At 40.3% G+C, this 19,685-nt stretch overlaps 1 protein-coding gene across 4 annotated transcripts in view; it reads left to right on the top strand.

The window, feature by feature from the left end:
- The window catches only part of LOC139689564 (lachesin-like), an 846,240-nt gene that overhangs the window by 626,559 nt on the left and 199,996 nt on the right, over nucleotides 1-19,685 (top strand). For all 4 annotated transcript variants that reach the window (XM_071586723.1, XM_071586722.1, XM_071586724.1 and 1 more), the window contains one exon: nucleotides 13,321-13,528. In XM_071586723.1, the coding sequence (XP_071442824.1) occupies nucleotides 13,321-13,528 (208 nt within the window). The remainder of the gene's footprint in view (nucleotides 1-13,320; nucleotides 13,529-19,685) is intronic.

Genomic DNA, 19,685 nt, shown 5'->3' with positions numbered 1-19,685 from the left:
GAAATGTAATACGGATTAGGGTCTGTGCAAAAATAAGTAGGAGAAATCCGGGAAAAAACATCAAAGAACAAATCACTAAAATTCTTCAAAATAGCACACTTGTGCATTGACAGAGCCAGTCGCCGTCTCTGCCAGTCGCCGTCTCTTCCTGGATGGCTTCGACGGTAACCTCTCTCCTACAGACAACTCGTCACAGCATATTTGACGTTATCCAGCGCTGCATACTGGTTGGTTTTCAATCTCTATCACAACCATGGTAGTAAAAATAAGTCTAGGGGAGCAGATCGGGGCTGTAATACGAGCTACGGGGCTGCTTCTCTGACAGAGCATCGGTGAACTTCTTGGTACACACCTTTCTCAGGGCTAAAAATTCCATAAGAATATGATACACTGTGGTTATCGGAATATTGTATATTCTCCTGCTAACATTCTGAAAGACGTCAATCGGAATAGAGCTTATGGTTCTCTTTGTCGTTTACAGACGTCTAGGAAATCCTCATCTCTATCCTCTCGAAATGTCATGTGCCTACGGAAAAACTTCCCTTGAAACATTGCATCATTTCCCTAAGCATCTTCAATTGTGGTCTCCGATACTGATCTCCCGAACTCAACACAGCATTTTATCGCGTATCGTGGGTCCATGGAACGTAATATCGGGAATTCATGACACAGATCATGTCCTGCAGCGGTCCATGGACTGTTACGAACCGTAGACAATTGACGCGGGTCGCATTATTTTCCCAAGCCCCCCACTACCTTTTCCGCTACTGATCGTCCCACTCCAGCTGCCCACGTCGCCTGGGAAACGTCATTCGGTTTATTTTTGGGCTTGGCCCTGTAGGACGGATGGGCGATGCGTCCAGATGGAGGTGTAGGAAATGTGAAATTTTAGGTAAAATTTTTCACGATTTCTTTATTTATAAAAGCAATAATACTTATCTTTAAAAATTCATGACTTTCGGAATTTTGCTCGCCTTTTTTTTCCAGCGACCTCTTTCCTCCATTCATTGTTCAGGTATATCATTAGGTTGTGAGAAACGTCCAAAGAAACGTTTTGGCTTCCAACCCCTATCATTGGTCAATCGATGTTTCTCGACGTTTGGCCCAAATATTGATCTTCACTTCCTGAATTACCCTTTGCCGAGGCCCCTTTTTTCATTCGACTGCGGTGCGTCGAGTGATGACACTGTGCGGAGCGGAAGTTATGCGTATCGGGAAACGCTGGAGAGTCAGAAAACGGAGTGGATGATGTCGGAGTGAGCGAAATAGTGATTCAGCGCTTTGATCCATCCCCGTCAATCGGCCTCCGCGATTTGCAGCGAACGAAGCACACAGGCGATCTTTTGCTTTCGACGCCAATCGAAGGGACCTGCTCCCGGCTGTTATTGTTCATCCGACTCGTGGGACGTGTACTCTCTCATCTTTTTCATTCCGTCTCCCAGTCGAGCCTTTCCCCCAAATAGATCGATCCGCAGTAATTACCGCCCCTTTGTTGCCACGTTGGTTTGCGGATGGAGAGCAGCCTGATGAAATGATCGCGACTGAGCGCACTCGAACCACCATTCGCTTCGGGACTAATGGGCATATATGCTCACGAAACCTAGCATTAATGTTCAACTGTTGGAGCCGATAACCGAGTTCCTGTTTATTTTGAGGGCCATGGCGAAGCGGAACTCGGCTTCACCCGTTTCAATTCGTCGAGTAGATATGTTAATAGATGGAAGTAGGTGCGCTGTTATTTATATTAAACAAAAAACATTTAAAAGCAATATTATTTGAATGCTATTTTAGCCAGTGCTTCTTCGTGTTTTTTATTTCTGCTTGAATAAAACAGGGAGGTTACTAAAACCTAGAGTCTGTAATTAATGATTATCAATTTTTTATTTTAAACAATCATCACCGAATTTCTGTTTTCTGTGGTAGAGAGGAATCTTCAACATCCCACTGCCGGTCAATATCCCCTTCATCCACTTTTCCTGCCTCCATAGGATTGCTCCCAACAAACCCCTCTCTTCGCCCAACATACCAAGTAGTTTCTCATTTGTTTTCTTCTCTGTCCATTTCACCTTCTCCATTCTTCTCCACACCCACATTTCAAAAGCCTCCAGTCTACGTCTATCCCCCTGCTTCAATGACCACGTTTCCGCGCCGTACATAGCTACGCTCCATATCAAAGTTTTTACGAGTCTTTTCTTAATATCCCTACTCAGCGTCCCTCTCATCAACTCCATCCTCCTTGTGAAAGCCTCTTTGCCAAGATGCATCGCACCAATTTCACCCTTCCTCTGCAAACTTTCCATATTCTCGCACTGCGTCTTCCACCATGCTTCTTTTGCTTTATTTGTTGCCCGCCTCAATTCATTGTTACACTCTTTGTACTTCAATTTGCCTAACTCTGTATTTACATACTTCCATTTTCTCCGCTCATGCATCTTTGTAATCATCTCATCCGTGATCCATGGCCTCCTAGTCCATTTAGCGTTAACGGTTCCCATAGTGTCTTTTGCGGCTTTAGACAACCCTTTCTTGATTCTTTCCCATTTTTCTTCGATAGTACTTAGGTTCTTACCATCCTCCATGATTTCCTCCACCGCCTGTTTGTATTCCTTCCTTTTCAATCCATTTAATGCTTTTACATACCATTTTCTAACTCTCCGCCCCTGCCTTATCTTTTTGAAACGGACGCTACATTTCATTACAACTAAATTGTGGTCAGAGTCCGCATCCGCTCCCGGGAAGCTGTGCGAATTTATCACACTGTTCATAAACCTGTGTCTAACCAAAATATGATCTAGCTGATACCTTTCCGAGTCACCTGGCATTTTCCATGTATACCTGCGTCTTTTGTGGTGTCTAAAATTAAGTGTTGGTGATGACTAACCCCTGTCTCCTGCATAACTCAACTGCTTTCTCCCCGCGGTCATTCCTCGTGCCAAAACCGTAGTCCCCCACCTCATCACCATCTCTTTGTATATATATATATATATATATATATATATATATATAGTACAATACACAGTAACACACAATATAGAAACACAAAAAAAGAGAACACTCACACATATTTTCTTGATATTTCGACGGAAACAATCCGTCTTCCTCTGAAGATATAGAAGTAATGACTGACTGACTGATCAGTTATTACTTCTATATCTTCAAAGGAAGACGGATTGTTTCCGTCGAAATATCAAGAAAATACGTTTGAGTGTTCTCTTTTTTGTGTTTCTATATTGTGTGTTACTGTGTATTGTACTATTCGGCACTTCCGTGTTACGTCTACGAAAGTATATATACATATATATATATATATATATATAAAGTAAATAAATATATATTAAGTATATATATATACTTAATATATATTAAGTATATATATATATATATATATATATATATATAAAAGTATATATATATATATATATATATATATATATATACATATAAAGTATATATATATATATACTAAACTATATACTATACGAAAGTATATATATATATATATATATATATATATATATATATACATATAAAGTATATATATATATATACTAAACTATATACTATACGAAAGTATATATATATATATATATATATATATATATATATATATATATATATATATATATATATATATATATATATATATATATATATGCATGTTATTGGAATATATTTTATATCATTCATTAGAAGAGGTTACTCTTTGTAAATAAAGTATATCCATTATAAACTGTTTATCCTTTGATTATTTTCAAATTGAAGTGTGCGACCGATTCACAGGAAAGAGGTTGTGTTTATTGTTTATGGCTATTCCTCTGAAAATTTTCTCAAAAACTTGTACCGCGTAACTCTTACCCTTAAACATGGTCGTGACAAACGTGCAAACGGAAAGATAAAGAATATTAAAGGAAACCCATCGGCCGTTCTCTCGACCGCCGATTTGCTGATTGGGGAAACGCGCGAAAGCCCGGTACGCAGTTGGTCCAATCGCGTGTTTCGGATTGCAGGATAAGGGGGTGTGCTTGGCATCGGAGGAGGGATGATTATGACTCCAATTAGAAGATTACAGAAATGCATAGACATCGGATTCGGAGGACGCCCGCCACGCGGGACTTTTATTCGGATGAGAGGCGAGCGGGTTATTTAAGTTTATTTTATCTTCGTATTGGAGTTGGTTTTTGGTCACGAAAAGATCATGTGATTTAAATAGATTTGACGGCAGATGGCTCTCATCTCTCCAATCAAAATATGTAATATCATTCCAAGTCATTTCCCACTAGTTGCTTGATTGCGCCAGAAATGGCTCCGTCAATTGGAAAGGTATTGCTATTTTTTCATAATAGGTTAATTCATTTAAAGAATATTTGCTCAGTAACAACAATGTCTTTGTTGAATTGTAGACATTTTTAACAAAAAACTATCACTTCTGGAAAGATTCATTTCAAGATCAATAACTGGAGACCGTAATCTTTTCGAGTATCAATGTATCTTAAAATACGAGGCATATTGAAAAGAAATGGTCGCTTTCTTATATTTAAATATTGGCGGGTCGGAAGAAAGTCGTACGCATGCAGCGCCATCTTTTGATTGCTTCCGTAGTCACTGAAGTTATTGTTTTGATTCAGTGTTCGTTTTCCTGCCGGCGAATGCGGATAACAATGTCGGCGGAAACCGTTGCCCCCGCCAAATTTGAAGTGCCTCCCTTGTTGGAATTTTTGAATGCAAAAGGATCGGCTACTATCCAAATCCATCGAGAGTTTTGCCAAGTTTATGGATCTACATTAGTGAGTGCAGGAAAGGCGAGCCAATTTGCGAGGAGACTACACAAATGGCTGCCCAGATGTTCGGGATGATGAGCGGAAAGGGAGGGTCCAGTCTCCGGGGCGATGAAATCGTTCAACAAGTGGACCAAGAACTGCGATCCGGCCGACGACGATCGGTTCTGGCCGATGAATTTACTGTTGATGGACGCACAACTATTTATTCCTACGATTGCTACAGAAAAGACAAGATATCGCAAATTGTATGCTAATTTGGTACCAGGAAATACTTACAAATCTACACAAAGAGCAAACAATGCTGCATATGCGGACGAGCCGCTTTGGACAGCTATCCCGGGTCCCGACTTCGTGTCTGGCGACTTTTTCCACTTGTTGTACTTGGAACATTGACTCGATGGACAAGGGTTTGAAGACGACGCGGAAATCAAGACCGCTGTTCTCAACTGGTTCAAGTCCAAGGAGGCGAACTTGTTCTGCTGAGATATTAAACAAGCCGGAGCAGCGTTATGAGAAGTGCGAAGAAGTGAACGGCGCTTGTGTAGAAAAATGAATTAGGATTGTGTGGAACTAAAACCGTCAATTCATTCATTTTCTAACATTTCTTATGAACATATTTTTTCACGTGAAGACATTTCTTATGAGCGAATGGACCTATCCTAAAAAATAACCCTAGTTCAATAGAATTAATCGGTAGCATTACGTAATCGTATTTGTTGCTCAATTTAATGATAAAAAAACGAAAAAACCACGCTCCACGCTTAAATAAATCAAACATGTTATTCTGAAACTGCTTAAAAATTACACCATAAAACGTGTGTGTGTGTGCCTCCCGAAAATGCGTGCGTGCACCGAAATCTTTCCTACACAATACGAATATGCGAATAAAAAAATCAGCGTTTTTAATCCTGCGCAAATTTCCTGCATCCCATTACTAGTGAAGTGTAAGGGAGCATTTGGAAATTTAAGGATTATGTGCGTATATTTGATGAACACTTGTGAGAAATACGGTCGTGTATATTATGTTTGAATTCAGCGAGTAATACGAAGACTATAGCCTTTCCACGATTTGTAAGTTCTGAATATAACACTTAGGAGTAGCTCTAATTTCTGGCCGGATTAGTGAGTTGTGCGAAGGCCTACTTATCCAAAGGCAACTGGTTCGAGTTCCGCCTCGGGCATGCAATTCTGGTGGATCGTTCCATTCTCAATATTCCCAATGGGAAACCCAGAGCAGCTTATCCCAAGGGACGCACAGATTGCCGAGGGTATCCGAAGAGCGAAGTTTTTACCATCAACGGCACTGCAGTATTTAATTAACTGTTTCTTTACTTTGAAGAAGACAGCAATAACTCCCGCAGTCGAGGGCTTGCCATCATTTGCGGACCCCCGTCATAGAAAGCAGTGCTTAGTTTCTCAACATTCTCTATCAATGCAACTCTTCACTCTTTCGGTCACTCCAAGTCAGTCGGGCGCTCCCTTCCTCAAGATCCACTTTGCCTCCTTCGCTTTCGCCGGCGGAGGAGAGGCCGCGCCAAACGGACCCCTCTCGTAGTAGTAGTATTCAGGGAGGCGACCGACTGCTGAGGTCATTTGCGCCTTTACGAATGGACAGGAAAGGATGCAGGGTGGAGAGAAACCCGGCGTCGGCCTACTCTCAAAGATAAGCGCCGAAGGGTCCGCAGCTTAACGTCCCATCCGACGGACGGCGTACTCACTCAAAGTACTCTCCACAAAGCACCTCGAGTAGGGATCGGGACACCAATGAAAAATATCTGTCGTCTCCGGGAGTCGAACTCGGGCCCTATAAGTTGGAAGGCAGTGCGCTAGCCACCGAATCATCCTGATCCCCCCGGACCCCTCGTCCTGAGCGCCGTAGGGACGATGAACGCTCTCGGGGGTGAAAGCGCTCGAGCGAGTGACAAGTGCGCGGGGAAAAATGGCGTGCCGCAACTTTCTCCTACTGAGCGCACCCTCCCTCCCCTAACCCTTTTCCCATTCCCATGGCCCATCCGTGCTTCGAATCTGAGAGGGAGGGACGACTTCTGGGATGCTGAGATCTAGTTTGCTCCGGCAACACTCCGCGCGCCCCTCCCATTGCATCCACGGAATGATGGCTAGTTTCTTTTGAGCGAGGTGGTTTTTGCACACCGCTAATTTTGCAGTCCATATTCATTTTCCTATTTAGTTCCACAAGAAATTCCAACCCATCCTTCTCATGAAACCCGTACTATGATTTCACCCATGAAAATAAATTGCTGAAGGATACATAAAAGTCATTCCATAAGAGGACGATTCGGCGTTGGAAAGAAATTTTCAGCAAATACTCGTCATTTGCTATGATCTAATCTATGAAAAATTATATCTCAAAATTCCTAGTTTGCGCAAGAAATTAGGTTGCTAGTAGAACATTTTCCGTGTGGCAGATGATATTATAATTGAAATTCGGCACTAAAACGCCGTTATTAGGTGAATAGGTTAGTATATTTGGCAATTAATGGCTGCTATCTTTTAGTTTCCTTGTGTACAAAAATAAGCGGCGGCAAAAAGTATGCAAAAAATATTGAATTTTCAGTCTCTGAAAATTCAATCGGTTACTCAACTTTCCGGTGATTTGTACTGAAAGTTAGCTCGCGAAAAAGTGCCTGGAAAACATTGTAAAATGAAAACATGTCGTAAAAATATAATTTTTATCATGCTATTGACACTGCATTTGATTGACAAAATTGAAGTATATTGATATCCATATTTATACCTCATTTGCTTTTGGTAGAACCTCTTACTCCATTGCACCCAGTTACGTTCCACGCATATGCGCATTTTTCTAACCGTAAACATCAAATTTTTACTGTAAAATTTGTTGTCGCATTAAAAAATATACTTTACCAAATGGAATTTCTTGTTTAGTTTTCCCTGAGTGCATATTAAAGAAGGGAAATGTTTTCGGATTTATTCTGTAGAGTAATCCATCACGGAGTTGATGATAAGCCTTAGCCCTTTATGATTTGTTAAAAAATCAATAGCGAGATTTAAAAAAGGTTTTCTTAGTTATCAGGTTACTGTTTGGAATTAATCAATTTAATTTTATTCCTTTGTTAGAAAAATACGCCCAAAGGTACTTTTCCTTTTTTAACAAAGTTACCCACCATATATGCCGCTCTTATTTTAGGCTCTCCCTCTGCGCTGTCAATTGTATTTAAATTTAAATAATTTGAGACTTTCAGCGGTAGGAGTGACACGCTGAATTTTTGCAGTAGCTATCTCAATTAAGATATAATATTTTAAGTGGAGTTTGTTCACCCACGATCGAAATGCGAAATTTGCTTTCTTACCGTTAAAGCACGTGGACGAAAGGCGCGCGTCTCGTTCATAATCGATCTCCTCAATCAATCGATCTCAGGGATGGTTAATCGAAGAAGTATTATTTGGAGATGAATTTGGAATACAAAGCCGTAAAAAAAGGAAAACTAAGGCTAAATGAGTTATCTTTTCTTGAATAGTCCTGTCATTCTGTTTGTAACCAGTTGAATATCCTTCTTAGACTTGATAAAAGTGTACCTTTTACATCCCTTGCTTTCCTTGAGAGCCGAAATGAATGTCTTTTAGGATTGGAAAGATCTGGAGTCGGTCTGGAAATCCAAGGATAATATTATTTCTTCCACGAGCGTCTCTTTGCATGGACAGAAATGTATCAGTCCTTGATTTGGTTCATATTGGACAAAGAAAAAACTAATTGCATGCACATCTTTGCGTACAAGAATGTCGATTTGAGGAATGTCTTACCATTAGGAGCAATCAGCCATTTAGTTATTAGAGTATTCTAATTATGAGGTACAATATTATGGAATGATCATGTTTGTCACATATCACGCAAGTACATATCTATTTCAATGTTTAGGGAAATAAAAGTTCCGTTAAATTGGAGGCACTCTTACCTGATGAAATGATTGGGATATATGCCTAAAGCCGGCCATGAAGGAGGTGAGCGGGCTGAAAGGGAAATCCTCCTCTCTCTTAATCTCCTAAAGGAAAAAAGAGTTTCAGTTTTTCACAGGATGCAACATATCTCTCTTTATTTTCCCTTCGCCCGTCGTAACTTCTTTGTTTTTTTCTTTTCCCCAGTGTTCGTCCTCATGGGGGAACCCAAAGATTAGGGACGGGTTCGCTACAAAGGGCTAGTTCCACTTCCTTCTCTCCGTGGTCTCGGCCCCATAACTCTCATCCCTTCCTCAGTCTCGGGGAAATGGCGCAGTTGGAGCTTAAAAGGGAAGGAGAGAGTGGTATTAATTAGGCCGGCGCCACTCCTTGAGAAAACCCTTTCCTTTGTTTCTTTCGCCACAAATTTAAACACGACACCTCAGCGAGTTTTTAGTCGATTTCAGTGCTCCATTTGAGTATATGGATACCTTTCGGAAAATCAATTATCAAGAGCACAAAAAGGGAGCAACATCACCGTTCCTGTAAGATTTTATTACCGATATTTTGGTCCAGGTTATTAGTCTGATTTGATTAACACCGAGCCCATGAAGTTTCTTACATTTCATTTTATTAATTCATTCCAAAAAGACCTTTCACTATTCTGCCATGCCCATATTGTAATTCTTCCAAGGTAAGTCCCATAGTACTTGAAAAAATTCTTAGGATTCAAGGTGATTAGTTTATAAAAATATTCCAGATGTTTTGCTGGTTCTCACACATTCTAGAATGCTTATGGACGGCCAAAGATAGACGCATTATGGAAATAGAATTAATATTTTCTAAAGTGAAAAAAACGAAAAGGGGATGCTTTGCAATGAAAATATTTGTGGAATGTTCTAATATGTTGGAAATTAATGGTTGACATCTGAAAAAAAGATTGGTTTGGAAAAACTTTGCTTCGAATATTGTATTTTTATTTTATATTTTGGGCATAGTTTTTAACTTTCAGTGAAAAAAGAATTATCAATAAGCTAAATCCATCATCAAAGCTCCTATTAGTCTGATATTTTGGCACAAATAGGATTTTTTTGGAAGAAAACTGTTAAGTACCTGATGATATGCTCTTCGGAGTATTCGATAGAAGATTAAAATAAGCTTACGCTGTTTGCAAGATATAATTCAGTATAAATTAGGTTTAGGCAGGTGCATGAAGAGGTCTACTACTCGAAAATGGTAGTACCCCGTTTTGAGGTCTCCCATTGACCCCGTTTAGATGTTTATTTGCAATATAATATTTAATTTTTTTCTCTGACATTATTAATCATCAGAGGTCTGGACGATCTTATAAAGTCAAAACGGTTGAAATCCATTCCAAACGTGTTGAAAAATATTCCGCCAAATAATGCTAGTAGAGAGAACAGAATTCTTGTAGAAGCTTCAAAAAAGTGTAAAATTGTTCGAATTATGTGTACGGGCACGAAGATGCCAAAATCCTCGAGGCTGATTGAGCAGGAAGGAGGTGCCGCCAAATGCTTGTCGGCCCACCTACTTCCTGTCGGAATCGGAGGAATGTACTTCCGTTTCCGATCGGCACGCGACAGGAATTCCTCACGGCGCGGACAACGTAATACTTGGGCGGCGCTTCCATGGGCGCCCACCGCACCGTCCCCTCTTCCCCCGCACCGCCTTTTCCCAAACCCCTCCCCCCGATCGGGGCGAGCAGCGTACGGGAAACTGCTCCTCCTTATCCTTTACCGCTTTTGGCAGTCATTCCCCGATTCCGATCCCTCCTCCGAAAATGGTGATATATGTAGACGATGGAGGCCAGGCGTGGTTCTGCATCTGTATAGCCATTTATTCTTATCCCTCGCGCTATAGATGCAGGCTGGTATCCCCAGGCTCGTGGGCCCGCCTTGAAACATAGCCAGGGGAAATGAGGCTATTGATGGGAGCGATCGCTTTTTCCCTTGCCCTCTCATGCCGCCTTCGTTGCTGCGTGGGGAATGGGAGAGATGTGAGTCCCTCGGCGGGGGTGGATGGACCCCCGCAAAGGAGCGGGGAGAAAGGCGGGGAGAGTTCGCGTGGGCACGAGGTGATAGACGACCATTTGTCACAGATTCCGAAGACAAAGACTATAAGGCCTGCGGGAGGAGAGTCACTCTTCATGAGGGAAAAAGGTAGCATTTAACAAATTGTCCCGATGAAACAAAGTTGGACGTGGTAGTTAATAAATGAAAATGAAATTTTTGGCACATTTGTGAATTGTTTCCGAGATGGAAGATCTTTAATTTGAAAAAATGACGGACGCGTAATGGTTAGCTAATTAATTCAGAGTAATTGTATATTTAACGGTAGTATATATTTGCATTACTGAAAATGAACATGGCTTATTCCAATAATCATATGTTATTTCAAAATGTATATCACTTAATGGTGAAGTATTAGCGGGTAATTCTTAGGTGCATCAGGAAGCGTCAATACGTGCCGTCTTATCGGTTAACGAAATTTTCCTCGCGCATAGTGTTAAGTATGAATCGGCAATTTATTAAAGTTTAGGAATATTTCACTGGTGGTGCGCAGAATCCAACAACTGAAAACATTTTGCTAAATCGGTTTTTTATTATCTAGGGTGTAAATGAAAATTCCTCCGTTAAAATTCTTGATATATTTTGTGTTACTTAAAAGTATCATCCGACTGAAAAGACTATAAAAACCTTCTTCCCTGTAGAAGTTGGTCGAGTTCTTCGTAGTTTCTATGGATTCCCGTATTAGACTAGGGAAGTACAAGCTTTCTCTTGCGATGATTACTGTTTCGTCAAAATAGATACCATGGCCGGATTCAATGCTTGGCTTGCTCAGCCGCTGCCAACAGGCGGAACAGACGGACCGCTGCCATGCTCCTTCAGTCTGTATGTGAAATATCTCCCATTTTGACCAATTCTCCCATGCAATATTCAGTTATCCGGTTAATTTCACGCTTACCAACATATATTCTTATGTTAGAACTGTTTCATAGTGTAGAACTAATTTTATTTACTGAAACGCTCTCACTTCTCCTCAAAGTTTATCACTCCTGCTAAACTCGTAATATTCATTCAAACTCCCGTTTTTAATTATATATATTATGGAGCCACGCCCGCCTCCTATCCCTGGACCAACTAGCCCCGAGGTCAGGTGGTGGTTTCCCATATTCACCAAATGGCGACCGAAGGGCACAAACAAAAAGAGAACCACCCGGCCAGCAGGGTTAGCCTCGGAGGTGACGTGACACCACGTGACCCCATCCTCACCTTTCTTGATCAGTAAAGAAACATGCAAGTTTCTTATCATGAGATAGAAAAATTTACCCTGTCCTTCGTTACAGGAATGCATTACGGGCTGGTCATCAATATACATGTGAGACGGTGGGGTTATTGTCATATACCCACATATTCATCCAATGCATGTTTTAATGCAAAAAGTAAGGCGATCGCCTTCATCAAATAGATTCCATAAAAATCCAGGAATAAAAAGGCTTTTATTACATTTTTGGAAGGAATTACAAATGCCATAGATCTTTGGATTGCATCAGAGTATAGATTAATGGACTGTTCACAATTGCCCAACTGCATCGGTTTCCCGATGTTTTAATTATAAAGAATACAACCATTCCGATTGACACCACTCTTACTCACATTCATAATCAAAATATTGGCAGTTTCGTAGTATAAGGCACAAAACTTAAATTTCCAGTGGCTAACTAGTGAATATCTTTAAAATTTAACACAGGCTGTAAATTAAAAAGTGTTCGCATATGAATATCATCATGTTTTGTCAATTGAAGAATCATTTTATATCCATTCTGATGTATGTGCCAAATTGATCCAGTTTTATGCCCAGAAAAGATATAAAAAATGTACATACCAGCAACTATACTTGGGTTTTCCGAACCAATTTACCCGTCAAATTTTAATTAGATTTTATTCGTACTTCGGGCCTTTTTTTAAGCAAGAGGAATGCGGTTTTGCAGATAATTTGAACTGCTAGCATTTATTTTGGACACGCGTGACAAGCACGGAAGTAAAACAAACGAAATAATGCACTTTAAGGAATGATTCGAAATCGCCAATTTTGTAGTAAATCCTATGCTATTTTGTGTATTTTTTCCCTATTTATACAAAAAATGACGTCGTTAATCTGTACCGCCTTGGCTTGTTGTGCCCCAAAAAAAGGAAATTAATATTATAATATATGTCTTTACATGCACATTTATGTACATATATGTAAGAGTATATGCACCCACACACACGCACGCACACACGCACCCACACAGACACACGCACACACACATATATATATATATATATATATATATATATATATATATATATATATATATATATATATATATATATATATAGACACACACACACATACATGTGTTTGTGTGTGTCGGTAATAAATAAATAAGTGGTCGTTATATCTATATATACCTTTACTAACATTTTATTGTTAGGTGAACATTGAAATATGAATTTTCTCCAGGTAAAAAACTTGACATATTGTCTTTTGGCTGTTTGCTCTTCTCAAAGAAAATTACGACCGGTCTAAACATAGCCTAACCTCTCCTTATTCCTTATTCCAGGTGGCTTGGATGCATTTCGAGCAGTCGGCTATTCTAACGGTGCACAACCACGTGATCACTCGCAATCCACGGATCTCCGTCTCGCACGACAAGCATCGCACGTGGTTTCTGCACATAAACAACGTTCAGGAAGAAGACAAGGGTCGCTACATGTGTCAGATCAACACGGTCACCGCAAAGACTCAGTTCGGATACCTGCACGTCGTTGGTGAGTGCCTTATTGCCTATTTGAAAGAGGGCTTTCGCCTGACTTTGTGCCAGATTGTACTGAGCAAGGACTCGAATGAGGCAATCTTTTTTAAAAATTTGGAGGGTACTGAAGATAAATTTATTATTTTTCACTGCACACTTAGAGTTACACTTTGGAACTCACTCGACTAACGGGGAATGTGCGCCTGTGATCAAATGCCTCCCTCCAATCGGACCGTTTTATTTGATAATTGTTAATTTTACGCTTTATTACATTTGCAAATGATTATGACTCTCAAACGTAAATTAGTTGAAGGAATCCTTCTCAAAGGACCCTTAGTTGGTGAAATTATAATGGTCTGATGGAGCTATCCCATTATCAATAAACTAATAATTCATAGTAGTTTTTAGGGGAGGCGACCGACAGCTAAGGTCATTTGCGCCATAGGGGATGGACAGGAAAGGATGAAGGGTGGAGAGAAACCCGGCGTCGGCATTAGCCTACTCTTTACGAAAGGCGCCAAGGGGTCCGCAGTTTAACGTCCCATCCGACGGACGGCGTACTCACTCAAAGTGCCCTCCACAAAGCACCTCAAGTAGGGATCGAGATACCTCTGAAAAATATTCAACACCGCCGGGATTTGAACCCGCGCCCTCAGGGTGGGAAGCCAGTACGTTAGCCCCCGCACCATCTCGATCCCCTAATAATTCATATAACAACGCTGAAATGGCTCTTAAATTTTTTTAAAGTTGTAAATATTTTAAAGATCTAAATTTAATCCACAAGTGATGATAGCATATTCTTTGGTATTTCTTGTAAAACCTTGTTTAAATAGTTTTATTGAAATTGGGCACCACATAATTTTATATGAACTTGTTCTTTTTACCTGTTTTAATGCGATTAAATAGAGTACTGCTGGATTGAAAGGGATAATATAAAATTTTGCTTAGGCCAAGTTCTTCCACCCCCTTGATAATGCCAGAACGTTTTACCTTACCAATTTGAGCAATTTGATGTTGATTAACTCTTTGTCAACGAACCTTTCTCAGCCTAACCTTGTTCGGCATTTGTTACGAATACGTTCCCCATGTCCCAGCCCGATAATTTCGTCTGGGACTTCAATCCCACGAAGTTCTTCTTCTTCCAGAAATTGAATTGTTTTTTTTCTGTTCACATTATTCCTAAGTTTTCTTATCTAAATTTTATGCAACAGTGTATCTCTATGCAGTAATTGAAGTGTCATCATTGTCAAATTTCCCTTTCTAGCCACAAATCATGGCTAGCCTCTTTCTATCAGTGTCTTCTATGATCAAGCTTCGTCGATCCCCCACCAGTCTGTGTGTTTCTGAACGCGGTCAGTGTAGTGGACAAGGTTTCCGTAGGAGTGTTTTGTCCCCCATTAAACGACCCCCAGCAGATATAAATCTGTGTGGGTCGTTTAATGAATCTGGAAATGTATTTGAAATGACATGCACTGAAAGAAATTACGATTTTTCGGTGGAGGGGTGTCCCGGATTGGAGGTTAAGGTTTAAGAGATGAATTTTGCCAGGGTCTTTGATCTTGCCTTAGATGCAAACGACGGGAGCGTTCAAATAAAATCCAAAAGGTTGCATTTGTCTACATAGTCAGGTGGTCGATAATTTGATTAATGCTGTCTGATCTCATTGAAATCACAAGAGGTCATCAGCCAATCGCATGAGGTCAGCAGCCTAGCTACGGGGAGGAGAGAAGAGTATGTCGACAGTCAGCAGCCCCCCCCCCACGATTCTTTCCATCAGTAAAAATCCGTCGCATGCAACCCTTTGTCCCCATTCTCTTGAAGGCAAACAGTGTGCATTAGCACATCGGAACATTCCATTCTTCAACTCATATCTTCCTCTTCGTCACTGTTTCCTTTGCAGTCCTCTCCTTCCAGTTCCATTCTCTCTATCACTGAATATTGCTTACTCAAGAATCACGTTGCGCGTATCTCGCATGAGATATTCTTTTCATAGCTCATTTAATGGTGGTCTATTCTACGTACACAATCATGTTTAATCCTTTGCTCAGTAACAGAATTTGTTATCACTGCCTTTTTATTATTTTTCCAGCTTCCATTTTCAGATCCTCTTATGGTATGTAATAATGCTGAGACATTAATGATTTTGATACATATACTCCACCAGGTTCTAGTTTAACGGCTGTATTTGATTTCTTTGGGATTATTAAAACATAACGAGCCATTTCATCTTAAACTAGGTCGTCCTACCTCTTATATCGGCTCCCTGATCAATTCCGGCGTACGCAGAGATGGTCAATAAGATCAGAACTATGCTTTTCATTTTGGGGTGGGACAAATTTCAATTAAAATGTAATGAAATAATTGACTTTGTAATTCCACACACTTTGTGGAATTACAAAGTCAATTAATCAAAGTCAATCAATGTGAAGTGTGTGGAATTACAAAGTCAATTATTTCATTACATTTCAATATGTTATGCAAATTCCACAAAGTTACGCCTGAGACAACAAATTTCAATTACTTCGGAATTACCACAATCGCCTCAAGTGCGTTAAGTAATTGACAAAAAGTAAGTGCATTCGTATTTTTATGGACAAAAGACCATAAAAACCTCAATCAGTGAGCCGGCTGATTTATTTGGTTCCTCTTCCATAACTGTGATTCCGTTATTTGCTCACTTCAATTTAATTCTGCTGAAAATAACTGCATTCTAAGCAAAAATAATAATGTCTGTTAAACCTGCTGTGAAAAGGAACTTTACGTGAATATTTTGGAAAATACAGATACATCTACAAAGAGTAAGTTTAGTTCTAATAAATAATACTGTAATTACCTTAGAGTTGTATTCGATAACAATTGGTTTTTTCCAATACACAATATTTATATTTACCTAATGCAAAAGTTTCGACACAAAGGATTCGGTCGCAGAAGAAGCGTGTGCTCTTAATGAGGGAGTTTCATTTCTCTGCTGCATTCGTTTAATCAAAATGCACCGGCCTTCATTTCTCGGGTTCACATTAGCGGTCAGCTTGGAATCAATTGATTCTCCTCCCCCAGACCCTCCATCGGCCCTGTGATTCACCCTCCTCCCACTCCTTTGCGAAATCCATTCACCCGCGACGCCACTCCCGGCACCAACCCCGCCGACACCAGCCCCATTTCCCTCCCCTTGAGCACCCCTCGGGCTGCCTACAAACCACCAAGCAAACCAAGCGCCATGACAAGTGATCCCTCCCGCACCCCCACCCACCTCCCGCTCCCTCCCGCACCACCCGCCCGCTGTCGCCGCGGCGTGGAAGGCCGCCGCATCCATAAACATGACGCGACATGGAGCGGCCTTGCAGGGGGAACCTTTCCGATGGCGCGACCCCCAGGGCCCCCGGGGTGCGGCCTGCGCCCATTCCGCACGCACTGTCTCTCCGAGGGTGGCGCCACCCCTCGTACGAGGAGTGGGACTACCTGGGGGACGGGTCTCACCTCCCGGATGCATGGCACGTCCCCCCACCCCCCAGTCACCCCTCTTGGTGACTGGGGGGGAGGGACGACTCGGAAGCATGCGTGTGTCCCCCTCCCTGAAGCATATCGCCACGACTTTTCCCCGCTTCGGCTGTCATCATTAAATAAATATGCAAATAGTATATATGATCCCGGTGCGCGTGCATTTTGCAAGTGGAGAATTCTGATTCTTCTGTTTAAAGATTATTTTTTCACAAGGAAAGAGAAGCGTTAGCGAGGGGATAAAGATAGTCTTACATTAGTTGTCGGATTTGGAAAAATAATTTTTTGCTCTATTTTACTCCCACACCTTAAAATTCACCGTAGGCCCTCAGAGAGAATGCCGATTCAATTCCGTTTCAGCAAAGGAGCGTCTGTTTTTATACTTTTGAACATTCATTCTTGACCTACCGAAAGGAATATTTTCTTAGATGAATATACTCAATTCTTACCACTTTGATGAAACATCTGAAAGATTCCAAAACCAGTGTTGTTCCATTCATAGTCGTACATATTTTACAGACTCGGTGTGTGCAAGTGTAAGCAAACTGATATTTTTTTCTTCTTCTGTGTCTGATAGTTGACGCAAGAAGTGCGTATTCCAGTTAACTCGTAACTAGTCCTAAGCTTTCACTCAAAATATGAATGCTAAACTTAAATGCCATCAACCCATAATGCTAAAATGGTCAGTGTGCACTGTCCACTGTTCAATGTGTAGTCAATTAAAACAGTGGAAAAACGTCCACTGTTTTTACTCGTTTTCTTTACACTGGCGATGTTTAACGGGAAGGAATTTTTAGGTTTTTAGAAAACTATTCATTCTTTTGACAAACTAAATATGTTGTCTAGGATTTGATTCTAGAACAAAAATACTCTTGAGTGGTCTTCCTGGATATTCTTATTCAATTAAGTTTTCTTTTGAACATTTTTTAAATCTTTTTCTATAAAATATGATATAAATGGCTAATTTTTTTTAAATAATCAAGAATATGAGACAGTGGTGAATGCAATCTCAACTTTAATATTCGCATTATGTGTTTATACCAAAAGTTTCATATTTACAAGAAATTTGGATGTTTTCCAAATTTTTAAGCTCAATCGAATCCAAATGTCTTTCTATTTGAACATAATGCTGCCGCTTGTTTCGAATTAAACAAAGTCAAAGAAATAAAAGTCGGTTACTACAGCAATTTAAGAAACGCCGTAACATTAAATTATGGTATTCAAAATAAGAGGATCGTTGCTGGAATATTGGATAATGACTCTGAATGTGGCATGAAGAGATTGTGCAGGTGAGAACTCGAATAAGCGGATGAAGGGGGGATCGAGATGGTGCGGGGGCTAACGTACTGGCTTCCCACCCTGAGGGCTCGGGTTCAAATCCCGGCGGTGTGGAATATTTATAAGAGGTATCTCTATCCGTATTTGAGGTGCTTTGTTGAGGGCACTTTGAGTGCGTACGCCGTCCGTCGGATGGGACGTTAAGCTGCGGACCCCTTGGCGCCTTTCGTCATTAAGAGTAGGCTTATGCCGACGCCGGGTTTCTCTCCACCCTTCATCCTTTCCTATCCATCCCCAAATGGCGCAAATGACCTCAGCTAACGGTCGCCTCACCTTAATACCTCTACTACGGATGAAGGGCTGTATTACTCAAGTTTTATTGCCTTCCATCGTAAAGTAAAACATTTTCTGTAACCTGGTCTTTATTCGGAATTGCGTTTAAGTCTTTTGAATAATGAAAAACCGTATTTGAACCACTTTTCCTTCGTTACTACTTTTGGCACATATGATTTACATATTTATAGCTCATGAATTAAAAATAAACATAAACTCCTTTCACTTAAATAATATTTTCACCGTTGGAAGCCTATCTACAACGTTGTAAATAACAACATTTCTTACATTCCGGTGACAGAAATACTTTTAGAATTTGTTCTTCGTTCTCTTGGTGGTGAAAGGAAATACAATAACATCAGAATAGTTGGGGGATTTACTTTTATAGAATGCCATTGCCATTTTACATTTCTTAGATTTAAATTATGTTTAGAACCTTCCATGGCATTTCCGAAGGATTAATGTCAAAAAGAGATCTTGATGAACACAGCAATTAATCTACCAAACTTGAAGTAAATCTCGGAATTATCATTTAGGTGCATATTTATTTAGAATAACGCTCTTGCTCATTTTTGTTCGGTGACTCTAAGTAGAGACCATAATTTTACAGATTAAAGCCAGTTTGGGCCGAAAACAGAATTCATTTAGTTGTATATTAAATACCTTAACCATCTCAAGAAAAAAATCGATGGAGATAATATAGATGTATTTGTAACTATTCATCTTTTGAAGAAGGATCTAATCACACTGCAATATTTATTCACTCGGAAGATTGATTCGATAGGTGACCTCGTCATAAGCACTGCCACGAGTGGAATTCATATTGTACGGACAAGTGTGACCGAGACCCAGAAAGATTTGGCACGCCAATAAATCGCAAAGCTTATTTAAATATGTAAGTAATCATAGGTGGGTCCCATGAATTCAAAACCAGTGTGTAGTGAGAAATTGCGCTCATGCTTTCATATGGAAGATATGAGCCAAAACATTAAATACGTGAACGCTAATCCATTTTTAAATTGTTTGAATCGGATAACATCTTTATGACCTTGTGTGCTCAGAAA

Source organism: Hetaerina americana, unplaced genomic scaffold, assembly GCF_022747635.1.
Source record: "Hetaerina americana unplaced genomic scaffold, ioHetAmer1.1.p SCAF_25, whole genome shotgun sequence".
In the NCBI taxonomy this organism is placed as follows: domain Eukaryota; kingdom Metazoa; phylum Arthropoda; class Insecta; order Odonata; family Calopterygidae; genus Hetaerina; species Hetaerina americana.
Note: the sequence above shows the minus strand (reverse complement) of the source record. Positions and strands in the feature narration are given on the sequence as shown.